The sequence below is a fragment of the Balaenoptera physalus genome, assembly GCF_965194825.1.
Source record: "Balaenoptera physalus genome assembly, chromosome: 18".
NCBI lineage: Eukaryota > Metazoa > Chordata > Mammalia > Artiodactyla > Balaenopteridae > Balaenoptera > Balaenoptera physalus.
The window spans coordinates 9,956,696-9,976,154 of NC_138899.1; the positions used below are offsets into that span (position 1 = coordinate 9,956,696).

A 19,459-nucleotide genomic window follows, 5' to 3' on the forward strand; every position below is an offset into this window, starting at 1 on the left:
CATACTGTCAACGTGGAATTGTGATCAGATCCAACACGTGGCCTGCGTACTTATGATTTGGGGGTCAGGCATATTGCATGGAGACAATTTCTAGATGAAAACTGAGAGGCAACACTAGTTCAAAGAGCTTTCCTTCAGTGAGATTCAACAGAAATGTGTGGTCTACTTAAGCATCAAATTAGAACATGGCTTTGAAAATGTGTGTTTAAAAATACACAACGAAAGGCCCTATTTGAATAGTCTCCATTCCAGAGGCTTAATTCTTCTTCAAAGACTTTTTATTGTGTTTTCTACATAGACATATAACAAAAATCCATGCCCCGTCTTCTCCATAGCAAAAGGTCACAGGGTTCTGCTAATTTCATAAGAGATCTCTCCTAGTGTCTTTTCCTCCAGAATAGAAGCCATTTAAAATAGGGAGCTTTATCTTTGTCACTTATTCCAAATGATAGAAGGTACAAATCATTACATCCAAGGAATGCTTTTCTATAAAATCAATCCAGTTAAATGGTTCTCCATCTTCTATGGTAGCGGTCCCCAACCTTTCTGGCACCAGGGACGGGTTTCATGGAAGACAATTTTTCCACGGATTGGGGGTGGGGGGGGGGGGATGCTTCAGGCGGTGATGCGGGCGATGGGGAGCCATGGGGAGCGATGGGGAGCGATGGGGAGTGGTGGGGAGCCATGGGGAGCCATGGGGAGCGTTGGGGAGCCGTGGGGAGCATTGGGGAGCGTTGGGGAGCCATGGGGAGCCGTGGGGAGCATTGGGGAGCGATGGGGAGCGTTGGGGAGCCGTGGGGAGCCATGGGGAGCGTTGGGGAGCCATGGGGAGCAATGGGGAGTGGCAGATGAAGTTTTGCTCCCTTCCCGCCTCTCACCTGCTGTGCAGCCTGGTTCCTACCAGGCCCCGGACCGGTACCAGTTCTGTGGCCTGGGGGTTGGGGACTCCTGTTCTGTGGAGTAGAAACCAGAGTCAGGCTCCCAATGATCCACCCTCCGCCGTCCTGCTGGCCTCAGCTCCTGCTGTTCTCTGTCCTGTCCTCACCCACCCTGCGTCCTGGCTGTTTCACCTGTGAACACACAGACCCGCCCCTCCCCGGAAGCACACATTTCTCCAAATGTCCAGTGACCTGCATCCTCCTAGTCTTTGCTCAGAGAACAGCTCCTTAACGAGGCCTGCTATGACCTCGTGCTCTCTGTCCTGTATCCCGGGGGTCCGCAACACCCGTCCTCGGCCTGTCGCCCAGCAGGAGGTGAGCGGCGGGCAAGCGAGCGAAGCTTCATGTGCCGCTCCCCGTCTCTCCCCATCGCTCCCCATCTCTCCCCATCACTTGCGTTACCGCCTGAAGCATCCCCCGGGTCTGTGGGAAAATGGTCTTCCACGAAACCGGTCCCTGGTGCCAAAAAGTTTGAGGACCGCTGCTCTATTCCCCTCTGTTTTTAACCAGAGCACTAAACCTCTTCTAACATTCTTATTTATTTTGATTTCATTTTTAATCTGTCTCCCCTGATGAGAACATTAGCCCCACTAGAGCAGGGATTTTGTCATTTTTTCCCCTTTTGCCATATCCACAGCACTACAACAGGGCATAGCACATAATAGGTTCTCAATAAATGTTTTCACTGGGAAAAAAAATACCCTTTCGAGGAAAAAAAAATGTCCTTGCTAAGATGACTGTGGCCACTCAAATATTTAGAAAGTATTTATTTCCTTTTTTTTTAATGGTCATCTTCAGAGGAGGACTGTCAGAAAAACCTCCCACGTTGATGTGTCCCCTTTCATTTTATTTCTAGCATTCCAATACAGTGAGATATAGAAATGCACAAAGAGAAGACAGTGAAATAAAGATGATCCAGGAGAAAAAGGAGCAAGCAGAAATGAAAAGGTACGGGCGGGGCGGTGTTTTGAGGCTCTCGTTTGGGGGAGGCAGGCGTGCCCTTAGCCTAACTCTGCCGTGATTTTCCCGGTCCAGGAAGGTGCAGGAGGAGGAGCTGAGGGAGAACCACCCGTACTTCGATAAGCCCCTGTTCATCGTGGGCCGGGAGCACAGGTTCCGAAACTTCTGCCGAGTGGTGGTCCGAGCTCGATTCAACGTGTAAGTGACCCCACTGCAGCCAAGGGTTTGGCCCTGAGTCATGCAAACAGCAGGGGGAGTTGTCATCCGAGGAAGAAGGATCGTGTGGTCCTAATGGGGTCACCAAACAACCCGTGGGCTACTTGACCATGCTGCTCCCCTTGGCTGAGCGGCCGACCAGGTGGGAAACAAAGGTTGCAAGTAGTTCACATTTATAGAAAACACACGTTTATGAAGCACTTCGCAGCCATTCTTATTTGTTCAGTTCCACAGGCGCCCAAGACGTTTAGAGCAGAGTTGTTAACTCCATATTTTATTTTGGAGACAGTTAACCAAGGGGAGACGGAATGACAGAGCTGAGGTCACTGCCCACATCTTCTTTTAGACTTGTTGTTTCTTTGTGGTCAAAATACCTTAATTCTAGAATAGTGCAAAATAGAAATCAAGTTGACTAGTGCTTCTGTTACCAACTCTTATGAGAAGAAAACCCACTGGCCAGTGTCCGTGTCCCTCCCCACGTGGAAGAAATGTGTGAGAGGCTGTGCGGGTGATCAGCCCAGGGGGTGCCGCGTTTGGGACAAGCCCAGCCAGGTTTAGCAGGCAACCGGTGGCGTGAGTGGGCTTCTCGTCGTGCATAACTCTGAGTAAATATCCAGAAGACATTACGAGTCCGGAGAAAGTGTGAAAACGTTCCAGTCAGTGGTTGTACCTTCCCTGATACTATCATTAGTAGCGTAAGTATGAGCATTACTGTATGTTATGGGCTGAATTGTGCCCCCCTCGTCCAGAGAAATTCAGATGTTGAAGCCCTAATCCCAGCCCCTTAGAATGTGACCTTACTTGCAGATAAGGACTTTATAAAGAGGTAATAATTAAAATGAGGTCATTCAGGTGGGCCCTAATCCTATATGACTGGTGTCCTTGTAAGACGAGGAAACTTGGACGCAGACTGCTATAATGAGGGGCAATGTGAAGACGGCCGTCTACAAACCAAGGAGAGAGGCCTGGAGCAGATCCTTCCCTCACAGCCTCAGGAGGCGCCAACCCTACTGCCACCTTCAACTCAGACGTCCACCTCCAGAACTGGGAGAAAATAAGTTTCTGTTATTTAAGCCCCTCAGCCTGCAGTACTTTGTTACAGCAGCCCTAGGAAACTAATACATTCTCCTAACCCCTCAGGGCTGGAGGAGACCTCAGGAGCCATTTGGCGTCATTTGTGTCCCCCCTTCTCCAACAGAGGAGGGCATTTAGGTCAGCTGAGGGTAAGGGCTTTGCTCAAGGACGCCAGCTAGGGCCCTCTCTGACTGCCAGTCTACTGTTCTTCCTGCTGTTCTAGAAAGACCTTCGCAGTTTAAAGCACCTGAGTGATAATGATTTAAAACCCTGAGTTTTCACAGAGCATCAATAGGAAGAAGCTGGCAGTGTAGAGTTGATTTGATCAGTTCCCAAATTGGGTTTTTCATCTGAAGTTATCCCATTGGCTGTCTCCATGTTTACATCTAATTGCTAATTCTTGAAGACTGGTCATGGGCTTCCTGAAAGTAGAAGTTATAAATCCCCACCCCAAGAAATTCTATATAAATTACTCCACACGATCACAATTAAATACAGAGTGAAGAATTCTATTTAATTTATGGATATTTAATTAAATAATTATGAGGAACAGCTTCAAACTGCTAAGGCAAAGACTTTGAATGTTTTTAAATGGAAGTCAAAGTTTAATTTTGTAATATCCTTGTCAGAAATTGTTGAATGGTGTCATGAATTCTAAAACCAGGCATTTTGAAAAATGTAAACTTTGCTTTCCTAAGCATCAATTGCAAACTCTTCTGATTTTTCTTTCATCTAATGTTCTCTGCCTTCCAAAGTCACATACAGTTAACATATATCATAACAGACATTTTGTAGAGGGTATGAGAGAAATTTTAGGTAGATGAGATGTTTATATGTACTATGCTGCTGAGTTACAACATGCATGCTGTGTCACAGAGTTTATATGTTTGTTCTCTCTTACAGATCTAAAACAGATCCGGTCACGGGAGCTGTGAAAAATACAAAGTACCATCAACTTTAGTAAGCATTACAAACTCTGTTTCCATGCACATTTGAAGTTTCCATGTACTATTTTATGCCGCATAAAAATATAAAAATTCCCTTTATTTTCTTGTTATATTGTGCTGTGAAACAGACGATTGGCGATTCATTTTAAAAATGTCAGTCACGTTTATAGAATCACAGAAGCATCATCTCTGACTTCTAGCACCTTTTCCTAGAGTGTTTGCATTTCTCAGTTTTGTCTGGTCTTTGGCAGTGATTTGCTGGGATTGGTGACGTACCTGGACTGGGTCATGATTATTGTAACCATTTGCTCCTGCATTTCTATGATGTTCGAATCCCCCTTCCGGAGAGTCATGCACGCACCTACTTTGCAGGTACTCTGCCGAATCTCAACTCACAGCTAAGCAGAGAAACGCTGACCTGCAATTTTTGCATTCATTGTGACCAACCTGCCTTCTGCCCGTTTCAGATCGCCGAGTATGTGTTTGTGATATTCATGAGCATTGAGCTTAATCTGAAGATTATGGCAGATGGCTTATTTTTCACTCCAACTGCTGTCATCAGGGACTTTGGTGGAGTCATGGACATATTTATATATCTTGTAAGTCTTCGGTTATTTCCTGAATATAAAATTTAATGGTTTTGTAAAATCTCCTGCATTTCTTGGTACAAGAGTGAGATACGTGAGTCACAGAGGTTTAGGTGCCATTAACTGAGTTCCTAAGTAGAGCAGTAGTTTAGTATAGGCAAATGAAGGGCATGCATGTAAAATCTAAATAAAAAGCATTAAAAATATTCATGGATATGGTTCAAATACATCAACCACATTCCTGTATGCATAAGACATACATTAATGAGGTCTAAGATAGCAAATATAGTTTGCACACCACAATTCTTGGGGCACCTATACTAAAAAAAAAAAAACAACTACATTATATAAGTGATCAATGAGCCGCTTATCACTAAAAGCAAACTAGAGAGAGTATGCCAATTCCAACACACAAAATACCAGGCCAGAGAAGGCAACCATTCAACTATCTATTTAAACTAAATGGGGAAACCATAGGAAGGGACTCAAAGAAATTTCTTTCTATATGTCCAAGAATGCATAAAATCAGTGTCTTTTCCAACACAACAAGGAGAATTGTTACCATTAACATGTAGCATGTTTAGATCATTAACAAAATAGCGAGTATTCAGTCCAGCGTGAGGTTTAGTATCCTTGATCAAAGGAATTTCAATCCTGCTGACTTCTGCGGAGCCTCCGGTATATATGTTAAAAGAAGGGGCAGGAGGCACTGGAGTACCCACGCCCACGGTGTGGGCACCCCTATTTCAAACCCCCTGCAAACACCTGATGACTTCCTTTGGGGCTGCTCACAGGTCTGGGTCAAGTCCATAGAGATGAGTTGCATGTACACCCAGTGAATGCTCGTCCCGCATAACACGTGGAGTCTCTGCTAAAGGAAACTTGTGGCCAGCTGGCTCACAGAAAATGTAGATAGTAGAGGATAAATTGCATAAATTCTAGAGATTATTTTTTCCCTCTAGGTGAGCTTGATATTTCTTTGTTGGATGCCTCAAAACGTGCCTGCGGAGTCGGGAGCTCAGCTCTTACTTGTTCTCCGCTGCCTGCGACCTCTGCGGATATTCAAGCTGGTGCCTCAGATGAGGAAAGTTGTTCGAGAACTTTTCAGCGGCTTCAAGGAAATTTTTCTGGTATGTTACAGTCACCCTTTACTCCTGGTTCACGGAGTCTAGCTCTTAATGTAGCAAATGAGGGGATAAAGTGAGTCTCGCTTGTCAAGGTTAAGTCTACCATTTTGTTTTTTGCCAGAAGATTGTAAAGGTACTAGCAAAACACAACACAGATTCAAAAACTTCACCCATGGATGCTTCTGGCTTATTGGTATATTTAATTCAACAAATATTTTTAGTAAATTAAAGGGAAGACTTCTGGAAAGTACAGTGGAAGGAGAATCCAAAGAGATAGAATTTTCTGACACTTCCATTCCTAACTCTTGACCCTAATTTATACTCTGGGTTTTAGTTACCCCATCTGGAAATTAAGAAGAAGTTTCAACACCATCAAATTCACAAATGATATTAAGAGTTAACCCATTTAGGCTTGTAATCTCATTTTCTATGTTCCCAAATTCATATAGAACAAAATTTGGCTTTGATCTTTGGAGTGTTAACATAAAACAACTCTTCAAAACTGTAACATACAGGTATACCCTACCTCAATATACAGTAATGAATATTTAGAAGTATGATTGAGGAGAAAATATACTTTTAAGTCGGGCAAATATTGATTCAGGGTCTTCTAAGAGCAGGGCTGCAGATAAAACAGTGAGTAAGAGGCTCTTTGCTCACAATCTGTTAAAGAAGAATCTTTGCCTTACAACAAAGGAGTGATCACAGGATTCTTTTTATTATTAATGAGTTCTGCTTGTGCATGGAAAACATGAATTAACTTACTAAGCTAGTTTTATATCTTGTTTTCTAGAAACACACCTATAGTGAAAAAACAGCTATAGTTGGAGTTGATTCTAAGGTGTTTTAAAGACAGGCTGTTATGTTACTATAGGCATATAGCTGCGAATACTTTTTAAATTTTTTATTTTATTGAAATATAGTTGATTTACAATGTTGTGTTAGTATCCTGCTAATACTTTGCTAAAGCTCTGTTTAAAATTCCATATTTTTGGGACTTCCCTGGTTGCACAGTGGTTAAGAATCCACCTGCCAACACAGGGGACACGGGTTCGAACCCTGGCCCGGGAAGATCCCATATGCCACGGAGCAACTAAGCCCGTGTGCCACAACTACTGAGCCTGCACTTTAGAGCCCGTGAGCTACAACTACTGAGCCCGTGTGCCACCACTAATGAAGCCCACGTGCCTAGAGCCCATGCTCGGCAACAAGAGAAGCCACCCCAATGAGAAGCCCAAGCACCGCAACGAAGAGTAGCCCCCGCTCGCCGCAACTAGAGAAAGCCTGTGCACAGCAGCAGAGACCCAACACAGCCAAAAATAAATAAATAAAAATAAATAAATTTATAAAATTCCATATTGTTTTTGCACTAAAGCCATAACACTGTGGCTTTTCCCACAGCTGGAACTGAGGGAAAACAGAATAGCCCCTGACAATGAATGTGTATGCATCTTTGAGCCCTGATAGAATTTAGAAGATGATTTATTTGAGCCTTGCTTCAGAGGATGTTTCTGTGTAATTTGAGTATCTTTAAGGGATATGTTTAGATTATTCAACCAGTAGAGATCAATGGTTTGTTCAGTATTTTGGCCACTTTTCTCTGCTGAGACCAAAGTAGTCATCCAGCAGAGGGAGCGCCAGCCAATTGCCAGATTTGCTTCTCAAGTCTGATCTCACACCCTCTGCGTGCGGCACATACGCCCTGAGCCCTCAAGCTCGCAAGAAAGCAAAGCCACTATCCCCCTTACGTAGGCTCTGCTAAAACACACATGCATCCGTTTTGAGAAACTTTGGGAAAGAGAATTATTTCAACATTTTTCTTTTGTTCCATTAAATAAAATAAAGCAAAGTGTTGATTTCAAAATCAGAAAAGTCCAAGTCATGTCAAAAACACTTTGGCCCGTTTTCTTACATGGAAGTCATATGTTTTTATTCTAAAAATTCAAAACCTGTGGTTAATTTCCTTCTTTTAACATTCCAGCTAGGCTAATTGAATGACCTGCGGGGGAGAAGTTAAAAGGTAGCATCCAAAGACTGTGAATTTCATACGATGTTATTTGAAAAGTCCTGTTCATAATCACTGCTCAAACCAAACCTACTGTTTATAATTTTTTACCAAGAGATTTGCCGTCTCACCCATTTCTTTCAGGTCTCCATTCTTTTGCTGACATTAATGCTTGTTTTTGCAAGCTTTGGAGTTCAGCTCTTTGCTGGAAAACTGGCCAAGTGCAATGATCCCAACATTATTAGAAGGGTAAGATATCCTTTCTGTCTTTTGGGATGAAAATCAAGAACGTTTACCATCCCTGGGTAGCCATGTGCTGAGGCTGCTTTGAGAACAGAACTCTAAGAATACTCTTCCCATGGACTCCCTTTGCTTAAAGCAGGCAGTGTGTCTCTTCTGGCTGGTAAAGGTTTATAAGATTAAAACACATCTCAGACAGTCCTGTTCTTCCCTCCTATTCCAAGGTCAAGCCACTGTTGACATCTTCCATATAGTCACCCAAAATTCCATGTGAAAACTTTCCCTTTAGGTCTTCCCTAACTTAATCCTGCCTCTGCTGTGACCTGAGACTCATATCAGCAAACAGCTCCCCCAAGATACAAAAGGCAAAGTTTGACTTCCACAGCCCTTCTTATGACTTATCCACTCCACATTCCTCTGTTAGGAAGTCAGGGCCTTGCAGTAGCTCTTAGCTGCCCAGAATCTTCCCCATGAAGACAACTAAGACTCAAGCTTGAACCAAGCTTGAATACTTCCGATTCTACTTTTTTTTTTTTTTGGCCGCACTGCATGGCTTGTGGGATCTTAGTTCCCCAACCAGGGATTGAACCCAGGCCCCAGAAGTGAAAGTGCCAAGTCCTAACCACTGTACCACCAGGGAAGTCCCTCTACTCTTTTCTTTCTCTTTCTTTGGCCGGTGTTATAAGAGGAGGCTAGCTTCTGGAACAGCCCCATTATGTCAGTAGCTGAACGTAATGAAATGAATGTATTTATTGCGTGTTGAATAATTCAGGCAGCTCTCCTCCAAATGACCAGCCAATGGCTCATGCTTCCTCTGTCCTGTGCCCCTAGCCTTTGCTGTCTTCAAAGTCTTCTCTGTTTAGCTGGCAGTTAGGAACAGAAAACCATCTCTCTCTCAGAGGACTACAGGCAGAGCCTAGAAGCAAGGCATCTATCTTCACCCCACATTCCACTGGAAAGAGCGTGGCCTCACCAGTCTGAAGTGAGACCGTGATGTGTAGTTTTGTGGTGTATTTTGTAGAAGAGGGGGCGGGGTTTGGTTAATAATTAGCCAATCTCTGCTGCATCGCCCACAGTCCCATTCTCTTAGAATCCTGCCTGATGTTACAAGTAGGTTAATGGAGTGAACCCAGTTCTGCTGATGTATAAACTAGCAAGAGTATTTCCTCTTCTACCCAGGTAAAATAATGCTTAAGTCTCATTAAAATGCATGTTTCCAAAAGGGCTACCAGAGCTGAACTAAAACACTTATTCCCATATTTCCAGCAAATATGGCTGTCTAATATAAATTTTATACTACTATGACATTCCTCCATTTTGAGGCTTCTAATTATAAAGCTTAGTAGCTCTCGAATTTTTAGAAAATACAGGTAACATCTTTGTCCAGTCAAAAATACATTATCAGTCATGTTAATAATGAGATTTTTCAGGAAGAGGCAGAGCAGAAGAGACAAACTTAGGATGGGCAGACCTTACGCTATGCTCGCTGCTTCCTTTAACTCCCCTTCCCACAGGTTCCAGGAATTTTGATAAACCTGACAAGACATGCAAGGAACATGCTATAAAGGTCATGGTGTACCAAATGAGCTAAATGAAGGCAGTAATAATGAGCTGATGCATTAGTCCACAAGCTTATGTAAGGAAAGAAGGGTTATTTTAGGTCCACCCTGAATAGAGGCCAGAAAGATAATAACAACATTTCAAGATGAAGCCTCGTAGGAATAGTGGATGACTCAGGGGAGTAATAATGGCCTAAGAGCCTCGTGATTTTACACTATCTGCTCATACCCGGCCCAAGCTAAAGAGTAATGACTTGTATAGGGGATGGAGGGCACATGGTGGACGGACAGACATACAGATACCATGAGGCATTTATTCTTTTCCACAGAACAATGAGGTCTCTGTGGGAAGCTCATAAGAAAACTTAGCCATCAAAAGACCATCAGGAGCAAGCAGAGTAATTGCAAAAAAATTTGGCATAGTGAGAAGTGGCCCGTGTCTTTGTATTTGGACGAATTCTTTTCTAGTCCTAACATAAGAGGCCAAAGCCAAGCGTGTCATGTGGATGAAGGGGATACTTCAGTTTACCTTTATAAAAGAAGAGACAAACCTAAGGAAAAGGAGAAACTAGATACCCCAACATTTGGATCACACAGCTCACATTTTTTTTTATTCAAACAGAAAGTTACAAAAATTATAATCATCCTCATCAGTTCACTCAGTCCCATGTAATTAATTTTTTTTTCATCTTGATCTTTTGTTAGCACTTTTATGAGTTCATCAGTTTTCCATTAGAGTTCTAAAACAGCTCACATTTAAAGGCCATGAAGCTTGAGTTGTTGGTGCCATGTCTCCACTTGGAATCATATAATATGTGGTGTTCGATGGCTGGCTTTTTCACTTAGCATAATATCTTCAAGGTTCATCCATGTTGTAGCATGTGTCAGTACTTCATTATTTTTATGGCTGAATAATATTCCACAGTATGGATAGACCACATTTTGTTTGTGTATTTGTTGATTGATGGACATTTGAATTGTTTCCACCTTTGAGCTACTGTAAATAATGCTATTTATAAAAATAATGATATAAACATTCATGTACAAATTTCCATGTGAATATATGTTTCATTTCTCTTGGGTAGATACCTAGGAGAAGAATTGCTGCGTCCTGTGGTAATTCTTTAATTATTTAAGGACCTGCCACACTATTTTCCAAAGTGGCTGCACCATTTTCCATTCCCACCAGCAGTGTATGAGGATTCTAGTATGAGGATTAAGATTTCTGCACATGCTCGTCAAAGCTTGCTATTTGACTTCTTGATCAGAGCCTTCTTAGTGAGTGGGAAATGGTACCCCACTGTGGTTTTGATTTGCATTTCCCTGATGACTAATGATGCTGAGCATCTTTTCATGTGCTCATTGGCTATTTGTGTCTCTCCCTTGGAGGAATGTCAGTTCATATCCTTTGCCCACTTACTAACATTTTCAGCATCAACTTTCACCTGTTTATCTCTGAAGTCTTTGTTACTATTTGCTGAGTAGCTATGCACATCTCTGCTGTTATATAAAAGACCTCTGTCGTTCTATGTAGAAAATGTTTCTTTTACCTTTTCTGACTTCATTTTCTGACCAGGTTCTTTTCCTCTTCCTTTTATTTTTATTTTTTTTCCTGTTTTAGGAAGATTGTAATGGAATATTCAGAATCAATGTAAGTGTGTCCAAGAACTTAAATTTAAAATTAAGGCCTGGAGAGAAAAAACCTGGATTTTGGGTGCCCCGTGTTTGGTAAGCATATCAGAAAAATATCCTGAAGAATGCTATATTTGTCAGTATAAGGGGTTTTTCCCCAGTTTTACTGAGAAATAATTGCCATACATCACTGTATATGTTTAAGGCAAACAGCATGATGGTTCAATTTACATATATTGTAAAATGATTATCATAATAGGTTTAGTTAACATCTATCACCTCATATAGATCCAGCTGAAAGAAAAGAAAAAAAATTCTCCTCGTGATGAGAACTCTATTCTCTTAACACCTTTTCTGTGTATCACACAGCAGTGTTAACTATAGTCCCTATGTTGTACATTACATCCCTAGTATTTATTTGTCTTATAACTGGAAGTTTGTACCTTTGACCACCTTCCTCCACTTCCTCTCCTCCCCCCACCTCTGGTAAACACAAATCTGATCTCTTTTTCTATGAGTTTAGTCGGGCGAGTTTTGCTTTTGTTTTTGTTTTGTTTTGTTTTTTTAGATTACACACACAAGTGAGATTATACAGTATTCGTCTTTCTCTGTCTGACTTATTCACTTAGCATAATGGGCCTTCATGGTCCATCCATGTTCTATATAAGTATATATAGTATAAGGTTTTAAAGCAGTGTAATATGGCATGAAACTAAAAGTAGTTCTGCTAGAATTACTTAAAATAATTTTAAGTAATGCAAGGCAAAGCACTGAATTACAATAGGATGCAAAAATAAAAGAAATAAAATAAGAGAGGAAGTGGTACACTGAGTCCCAGGGTTGCTTCATGAAACTAATAAAATATCACTGCAGTATTTTTCTAATACTTTAAAGTATGTATCTGGACTCACATGGCTTTAAAAATTAGTGAGGCTTATAAAAAAAGAGTGAAATAATGCCATTTGCAGCAACATGAATGGACCTAGAGATTATCATACTAAGTGAAGTAAGTCAGACAAAGACAAATATCATATATTGCTTATATGTGGAATCTAAAAAAAAATTGATACAAATGAACTTATTTAAAAAACAGAAAAAGGCTCACAGATATAGAAAACAAACTTATGGTTACCAAAGGGGAAAGGGGATGGGGGGGGATAAATTAGGAGTATGGGATTAGCAGATACAAACTACTACATATAAAATAGATAAAAAATAAAATCCTACTGTATAGCACAGGGAACTACATTCAATATCCTGTAATAAACCATAATGGAAAAGAATCTGAAAAAGAATTTATATATATATATATAATTTATATATATATATATATATATGAATTTATATATATAGATATATATATAAGAATTTTTATACATATACATATGTATGTATATGTGTGTATATATATATGTATATACAGCTGAAGCATGTATATGTGTGTGTGTATATACGCATATACATATATATATGTGTGTGTATATATATATCTATATATATATATATATATATATATAGCTGAAGCACTTTGCTGTATACCTGAAACTAACACAATGTTGTAAATCAATTATACTTCAATAAAAATAAATTAAAATTTTTTTGAATAAAAATTGGTGAGGCTTATAAGACAAAATATTTTCTATCAATTTTTAATCAAATTTTAATTCAACTTTTAAACCAATTTTTAAAAATTTTAACAATTTTAATCAAATTAAAACTAAACTCATACTGACTTTATATCTTTAAGGATGATCTGATGTCCTCATAACAGTTGTAGAGAAGCCTAAATCATAAAACTATTTCAATTTTAAAACCCATTTACATTGAAGGATTTTGTTATTGAAACCCTGGAAGGGAATAATCAGTAGTAACACAATTGATTTTATCTAACTGCCTCTTTAAAAAAATTTTTTTTAAATAAGTTTTCAAAGCATTTACATCAAAGCCAGAAGTACCTGGTACCTTCTTTCTCAACCATTTCCCTAATGACTATGAATGGAATCTCTCAGTCTGCTTCACTGATGCACAGAGTGTTCCATCAACTTCATCTGTCCTTTTAAATCGTTATCTGTTTTCTTTTTATTTCATTTTTTACCTCTTAGAATAATGAGTGAACCACAGAAACTGCTCTGCTTTTGTCACAATTGATGTTCTCTACTAAATGTCAAAACTCTTTAAAAGGAATAACATTTCACCCAGTTGTACCCTTAGGACTCGTTGTTACCTGCTTTGGCATTTCTCTAATATGAAATTCACTTTCATAAACAATTCAATACAATTTATATTGGTTTCCTTTTAATACCAAAGAACTATGGAAAAAAGATTAATTTTGGATGTGAGGCTTGAGCATGGGTAGAGAAGTATATAACACATGGGAATATCTTTATCCCAGTGTCAACTAGAAAAGCAGTCTAATTTACGTTACAATAAAAAATTAAAGAAGCATAAAATGTTTATTTTGTTGTGAGATTAAAACATTATTATACTGTAAATAACTTACTTATATCAGGACATCAATTTTTTTTTCCAAAATTTTTTGGAATTTTGTCTAAAGTCTCAAAGTTGAGGTCAAGGGGAGATTAAAGTACCTTGACATTCTAAAGAGGCCAACTAAACCAATCCCATCAGCACTTACTCAAACATCATCCGTCACCCAGCTCCTGTAAAAGAAAACACTGCATTCAAAGATAACATCATGGTAGTGAAAGAAGCCAAGAGCAGAGAGCACTATGGCACCACGCCCCCTCACTGGGGGGACAGGTGGACGGCGCTTCCCCCATTCACCTGAGGAGCTCTGGAAGGACCAGGTGATACCAGAGTCTGGCAACGGCAAGAAGAGAGGCTCTTGTGGGCAAGCTGCTCCTCACCGTCTGGGAAGACGGGGTGACCTGCTGTTCCTGGAGGGCCACGGCACCCCTGCCAAGGGCCACCTGACCTGAGCCTTCTTGTTGGAACCCTGCTGCCAAGGGCTGTGTGCTGGGGACAGGGTGCCCCTATGGGAAGAAGCTGTGGGAACGTTTCCGGGAGGAGGAGCTGAGAATCACCTAGAGGCTACACTCACGGCAGGAAGTAACACTGGGGCATCCTCATGCTGGGGAGTGTAGCCATAGGAAATGTGAGGTGCAGTAAAGCCAGCAGATCGAGAGGATTACCACTGAAAAGACAGTTTGTTACTCATCGTTCCCAAGAGGAGGGGGCATGCCACTCCACGGGGGACCACCTGGGGAAGCAGCAGGGTGAATCAGCAGGCAGAGAGGTGGGGAGAGCTGGGGCCAAGAGCCTTTATTGTGGTTTCCCTGGGAAGGAACGGGTGAGGCAGGGCAAGCAGGCTTAGGGATGGCTAGTTTGAATAATTTTAATGGGCGGCTCTAGAGCATAGAGGCCATCCATTGTGGTCTGGTACCTGGCACTGGGGTGATTAGGGCAGGTGGATGGTGGCCCAGAGTGTGAAAGCCTGATAGAGGAGGTGATTGGTGGAGGGGGTGGTGAACTCTGGGTTGGTTGGTTTGTATTTGAAAAGCACACCCTGAAAAGGGCTCATGTCGAGGTGGGGAGGAGGACGAGGGAGGCACGAGGCCAGGAAGGGTGACTCAGGCATCTTACCGGGTGTCCAGAACAAAGTGCGTCCGGCGTCTGTATGTGGGACAGATGCTCAAGTGCCAAGTTCACAGAAGCTAGAAACACTGTTCAAACATGGAGTGTTTCTTGGGAACACCAAAATGAGCTCCGTGAAAGAACAACGGCTGCTGTGAGGAGAGCACCAATGGCCACAGTCCAGCAGAGTCAGACACGCAAGATGTGATGTCTCGAACCCCAGCTGCATCCCACCCCTTCTTGTAAGACCCAGGCAGTCACCAAGAGGAGGAGTGGACCAGAGTGGCTGACACTCTTTTTCCCTCCTCAGACCACGGGTCAGGCTCGAGCTGCTGAGGGTGGGATCCTGGTACAGGTTTGAATGGAGTGGGCACTTTAGAATGAGGCTGACTATATACCGAAAAGCTCTGGGCTCTCCCCAAGGTGTCAGGAAGGGAGTAGAATGCACTGGAAGGTAGCATTAGGAGGAGAGTAAGCTGTTTCCGGTTGTACCCTATGGCGTTCCACGTGTTCCATAAAACCAGCTCTCTAAGATTTTAAAATCAGCTAATTGAAATGTAATGTTTTATGTAAGCTATTATTAAGGACTTCAAGTTCAATGACATTTTAAAAGCATAAGCAAACAGAGGGACATCACTTGAACGCTATCACAATAGCTTTTCCCAATGGTTCAGAATATTGTGACTTGGGTTAGTTTTAGTGAAATATAAATCTTTCATCAAATAAATGTCAACTGTAACCATGATAATTTTCACATTTTGTTTCTCTAATAATCTTGTCAAGAGTTAGCAGCTGAAAATTTTGTAATTTTATATTGGCTAATTTATGATTAAGAAAATAACTTATATCTGGGAATTAGCCTAGAGGGATGCTCTGATAATTATAATTAGGACATAAATATGCACTAGCTAATTCAGGAGACAATCTGGCTTCTGCATTCTCTCTTCAGATGAATACATTCATTTTCTTCCGAATCACTCAGACTTGATGAGATAAAAATTACCTTGGTAAAAAGGATTAAATATATCATATATTATAAATATTGTGTGTTTTGTCTTAAGCAGAGGTCTGGGATTTAGGAAAAGGAAATGCATGGGAGAGAAATCAACAAAGCATTCAGTTTTACAATAAATATATTTACTAAGTGTTTACTGTTCGCCAGGAATTATGCTGTCACTGCGAACAAGCTATGGCCTCTGACCCCTAAGAGCTAGAAGTCCAATGAAGAACAGAAAATAAAATTTAAAATAATTTAATACAATATGCTGAAGTTTTAATGCTACATAAATAAGCCCCTAGACTCACTTGAAGTTCACCAGAAGCTTACCTCTAGGTAATTTCAAATTACACTGTGATACATTCTAGGCAGAAAGAGATCAGATTTTTTTTGTCGAGTCTAAGGCTCAAACAATTTGGGTACACTCTCTAAGAAAAAGAATATAAAACTACTTTGCTTTTTTAAGTTTAACAGAAACATATGACTATGTGAACTCACTCCTGGGCCCCTTCCTGAGTCTTGGAAGGGACCTGGGTCAGGGAGGGGCCCTGAGGCTTACCTTTAAGTTTCTTTCGCTCCGTGATATATCAGCCTCTGATTCTAGGGTACGGAGAGGCAAAGGGTTCAGTGGCACACGCAGGAGAGAGGCTCCTAATCCAAACGATGACTGGACCAGGGAGAAGGACCTAGAGGAGAAGACACCCAGTTAACTCTTGAAGGGTGCATAGGAATTAGGCAGGTGAAAGGGGGAGGAGCCACGGGCAGGTGAGAGTGAGGGGCGAGGCAGAGGTAAGATTGTTGCAGGCTGTGGAAACTCAAATTGCTATTACCAAAGCGCGAGGCAAAAAGCAGTCTGCCTTCCAGAAAGTACTAGTTTCTGATTTCTTTAGATGGCAGAGCTGTGTAAGATACAGGGTACCATCTTGGACCATGTCATCCCCTGCATTTCCACATCCCAGGGCAGAGGCTAGATTCCTCTCCTCCATGGCACCCCCATCTTCCCAGAGGAGAAGCAGCTCTCCTTATCATGACCTGGGGTCCGTGGAGCACTTGTCACTGGGAGGTAGAAAACTCCGATTGTGAGGTCAGAACTGATTCTTCATTTTTCTGAATTGGATAGACAAGATTGTAATCTTTTAAAAATTAACCAGAAAAGATAATATTTAAATAGCCTTCCAGATCAAGGGAGGCCAACAGGAAAAATGACAATAATGGATTGTGTTTGGGATCTGTTGAAGTCCTCTGTAGTTATTGGTAAAGTTTCAAACTTTCCAATTTTAGTATCATGAACAAAGCATAAACATATCCAATATGATTAAAACTGAGACTTTTAATGTGGTATATTCTTCCAGCAATTTAAGTCTGTGATTCTCCATTTTACTTTTCTTGCTTTAGCCTGGGCTAAAGTGTATTTTAACATATTCTAACTTCTAAGGGATGTGGAACATGAGAATAGTTTGGGTTGCTGCAAATTCAGCTAAAAAAAGCACTTTTACATAAAGAAAATGGATGGGTAAGAAAGTTCAACATCAGATCTGAGAGCTGACTCACTTGGTTTAAAAAAAAATCCTTACTCAAGAAAATTGTGGCATCTGTAGCATCCTTACAGATTCTGTCTGCTGTAAAATATATTAAATTTAATTGAAACTCCCAAAAGGAAAGGTTGGAAAAATCCAAGAGAATATGCTTGTCTTTCATACTTAAAAAATATAAATCAGAATCCCTAAATATTAATTCCTGAGTGGGGCTTTTTTACTATATAGAAAACATTTCTACCAATCAGCTTTAAACCTTTAAAAACAAGTCAGTCTCAGTTTTATGTTTTCTTATTAGATTCCCATATATTTAGTATTAAAAAAAGAAAACTTATAAAAGTATATCTCATGATAGTCTCTAGTTTTGAAAACCATAAAAGGTGGCAGAAAAATACTAAACTGGATTCCCCCTAGAATGTTGCCTCCTATGAAGGTTAACTTTTGATAAATGTGTTAGCAAGAAAAAGAAATTATCAAAATATAATTTAGCTAGGCTTCAGTAGGCCTACTCTAGTCAATAATCCTGAGCTCAGGTCATCAAATTCAGGAAATGTGGTGATAGTCATGATTTTCCAGCATGTGGTTGTCTAAATCTTTTAATTATTTAAAATAGCCTCAGAAAAGGGGGATTAAAAAAAAGACACTGAAATCTTCTGTTAACAAATATGTTAGCTAAGACCTATAATGACTAGGGGAGATGCAGTGTAGTAGAAAGATGTTAGTGGAAAGAAAAAAGTATACACGTGTCAGAAAAACAAGAAATGAGACATCCCCTGACCCCCCAAAAATAGAGGGTCCAAAATGTTTTAGAACTCAGGAGTTAACTGTGCGGTAGGCAGCACACTATACACTGGGGTCTACAAGAAGTATCTGTTGAGAACATTTGGAGTTAATGAGAGAAAAAAATCTACCTGGGAGGGGGTGATCTGGAGACACACAAGGTATGTGCCACCTCAGGAACCTCTAAAGCATCACTAGGTCACAGCATGCTGCTCACGTGATGACACAGAATAAAATAAAGTGGCCAAATTCTACTCATTTTACACTTTCTGTACTAACACCAGGATTTGTAATTCATGCCTTTAGGAAGGTTTTCTAATGTAAAACCATTTCAAAATTCACACCCAAACTCCAATGCCCCTTTGTAAGAATCTCCTGCACAAGTTCTAACCAGAAAGTCCTCAGTATGCTAATCAGGACCAGCCAGAAACGTTGCAGAACCTCTGGAGCTTGAAGTCGAGGGACATAGCATTTTACTGTTTTCGATTGAGAACACCCCATTATTGCCTAGTAATTAACTGCATAATTAATAAATTCTAACACATTGATGCATTCTTATGAGTTAGCAAACAAATGCCATCTAACCTACCTTCCAAGTGCCACCTATACTTTGCACCCAAGATTGGAAAGAGTTATAGATATTGCCTTCGGGCGCTTCTCACTGGAATTCCACGGAACATTCCTCTTTCTGACTTGCAGGGCGAATCCTCGGAACTTTAATTTTGACAATGTGGGCAATGCTATGCTGGCATTGTTTGAAGTTCTCTCCTTGAAAGGCTGGGTGGAAGTGAGGGATGTTATTATTCATCGTGTGGGTCCGGTAAGCACGCACTGGAATCCTTTGAATGTTACCCCAGCTGCTTTCATTGGCTTTGATGAATAACCGTATTTTTCATTTATACAGATGCACGGAATCTATATTCATGTTTTTGTATTCCTGGGTTGCATGATTGGACTGACCCTTTTTGTTGGAGTAGTTATTGCTAATTTCAATGAAAACAAGGTAAGAATTCTTGGTTTGAATTCCGCAGCGTTTATTCTTTCCTAGCCGCTCACTTTGAGTTCCCTTTTCCACACACGGCGTGAAGTCGCATTAAACTGTGAAGTGACCGGTGTAAATAATCTCTATAACTATGTTACAAGCTACCTCATTGCTGCCTTTCAGGCACATTATTTCAGAGCACAATTCTCTTGCTAAATTTCCTCTTTTGGTAATGGTGTCATTAATTTGCCGAGAACTGAAAAGCGCATCTCCTATTGTTCAAATT

The 19,459-nt window shown here is 40.8% G+C and overlaps 1 protein-coding gene and 1 long non-coding RNA gene across 9 annotated transcripts in view; one reads left to right on the forward strand and one right to left on the reverse strand.

Annotated features, from left to right (window-relative positions):
• NALCN (sodium leak channel, non-selective) overlaps window positions 1–19,459 on the forward strand; it is a 282,121-nt gene that overhangs the window by 229,468 nt on the left and 33,194 nt on the right. For 6 of the 7 annotated variants that reach the window (XR_014255981.1, XM_082434589.1, XM_082434592.1 and 3 more), the window contains 10 exons: window positions 1,795–1,886; window positions 1,974–2,096; window positions 4,092–4,148; window positions 4,387–4,507; window positions 4,603–4,734; window positions 5,685–5,852; window positions 7,999–8,103; window positions 11,275–11,381; window positions 18,891–19,011; window positions 19,096–19,194. Coding sequence is in view for 6 of the 7 variants with exons in the window: in XM_082434589.1 (XP_082290715.1) it covers window positions 1,795–1,886; window positions 1,974–2,096; window positions 4,092–4,148; window positions 4,387–4,507; window positions 4,603–4,734; window positions 5,685–5,852; window positions 7,999–8,103; window positions 11,275–11,381; window positions 18,891–19,011; window positions 19,096–19,194 (1,125 nt within the window). In the remaining variant the exon portion in view is untranslated. The remainder of the gene's footprint in view (window positions 1–1,794; window positions 1,887–1,973; window positions 2,097–4,091; window positions 4,149–4,386; window positions 4,508–4,602; window positions 4,735–5,684; window positions 5,853–7,998; window positions 8,104–11,274; window positions 11,382–18,890; window positions 19,012–19,095; window positions 19,195–19,459) is intronic. The other variant, XM_082434590.1, reaches the window with a different exon arrangement.
• The window catches only part of LOC309647396, a 245,271-nt gene continuing 239,931 nt past the window's right edge, over window positions 14,120–19,459 (reverse strand). For both annotated transcript variants that reach the window (XR_014256009.1, XR_014256010.1), the window contains one exon: window positions 14,120–16,562. This is a non-coding gene — a long non-coding RNA (uncharacterized lncRNA). The remainder of the gene's footprint in view (window positions 16,563–19,459) is intronic.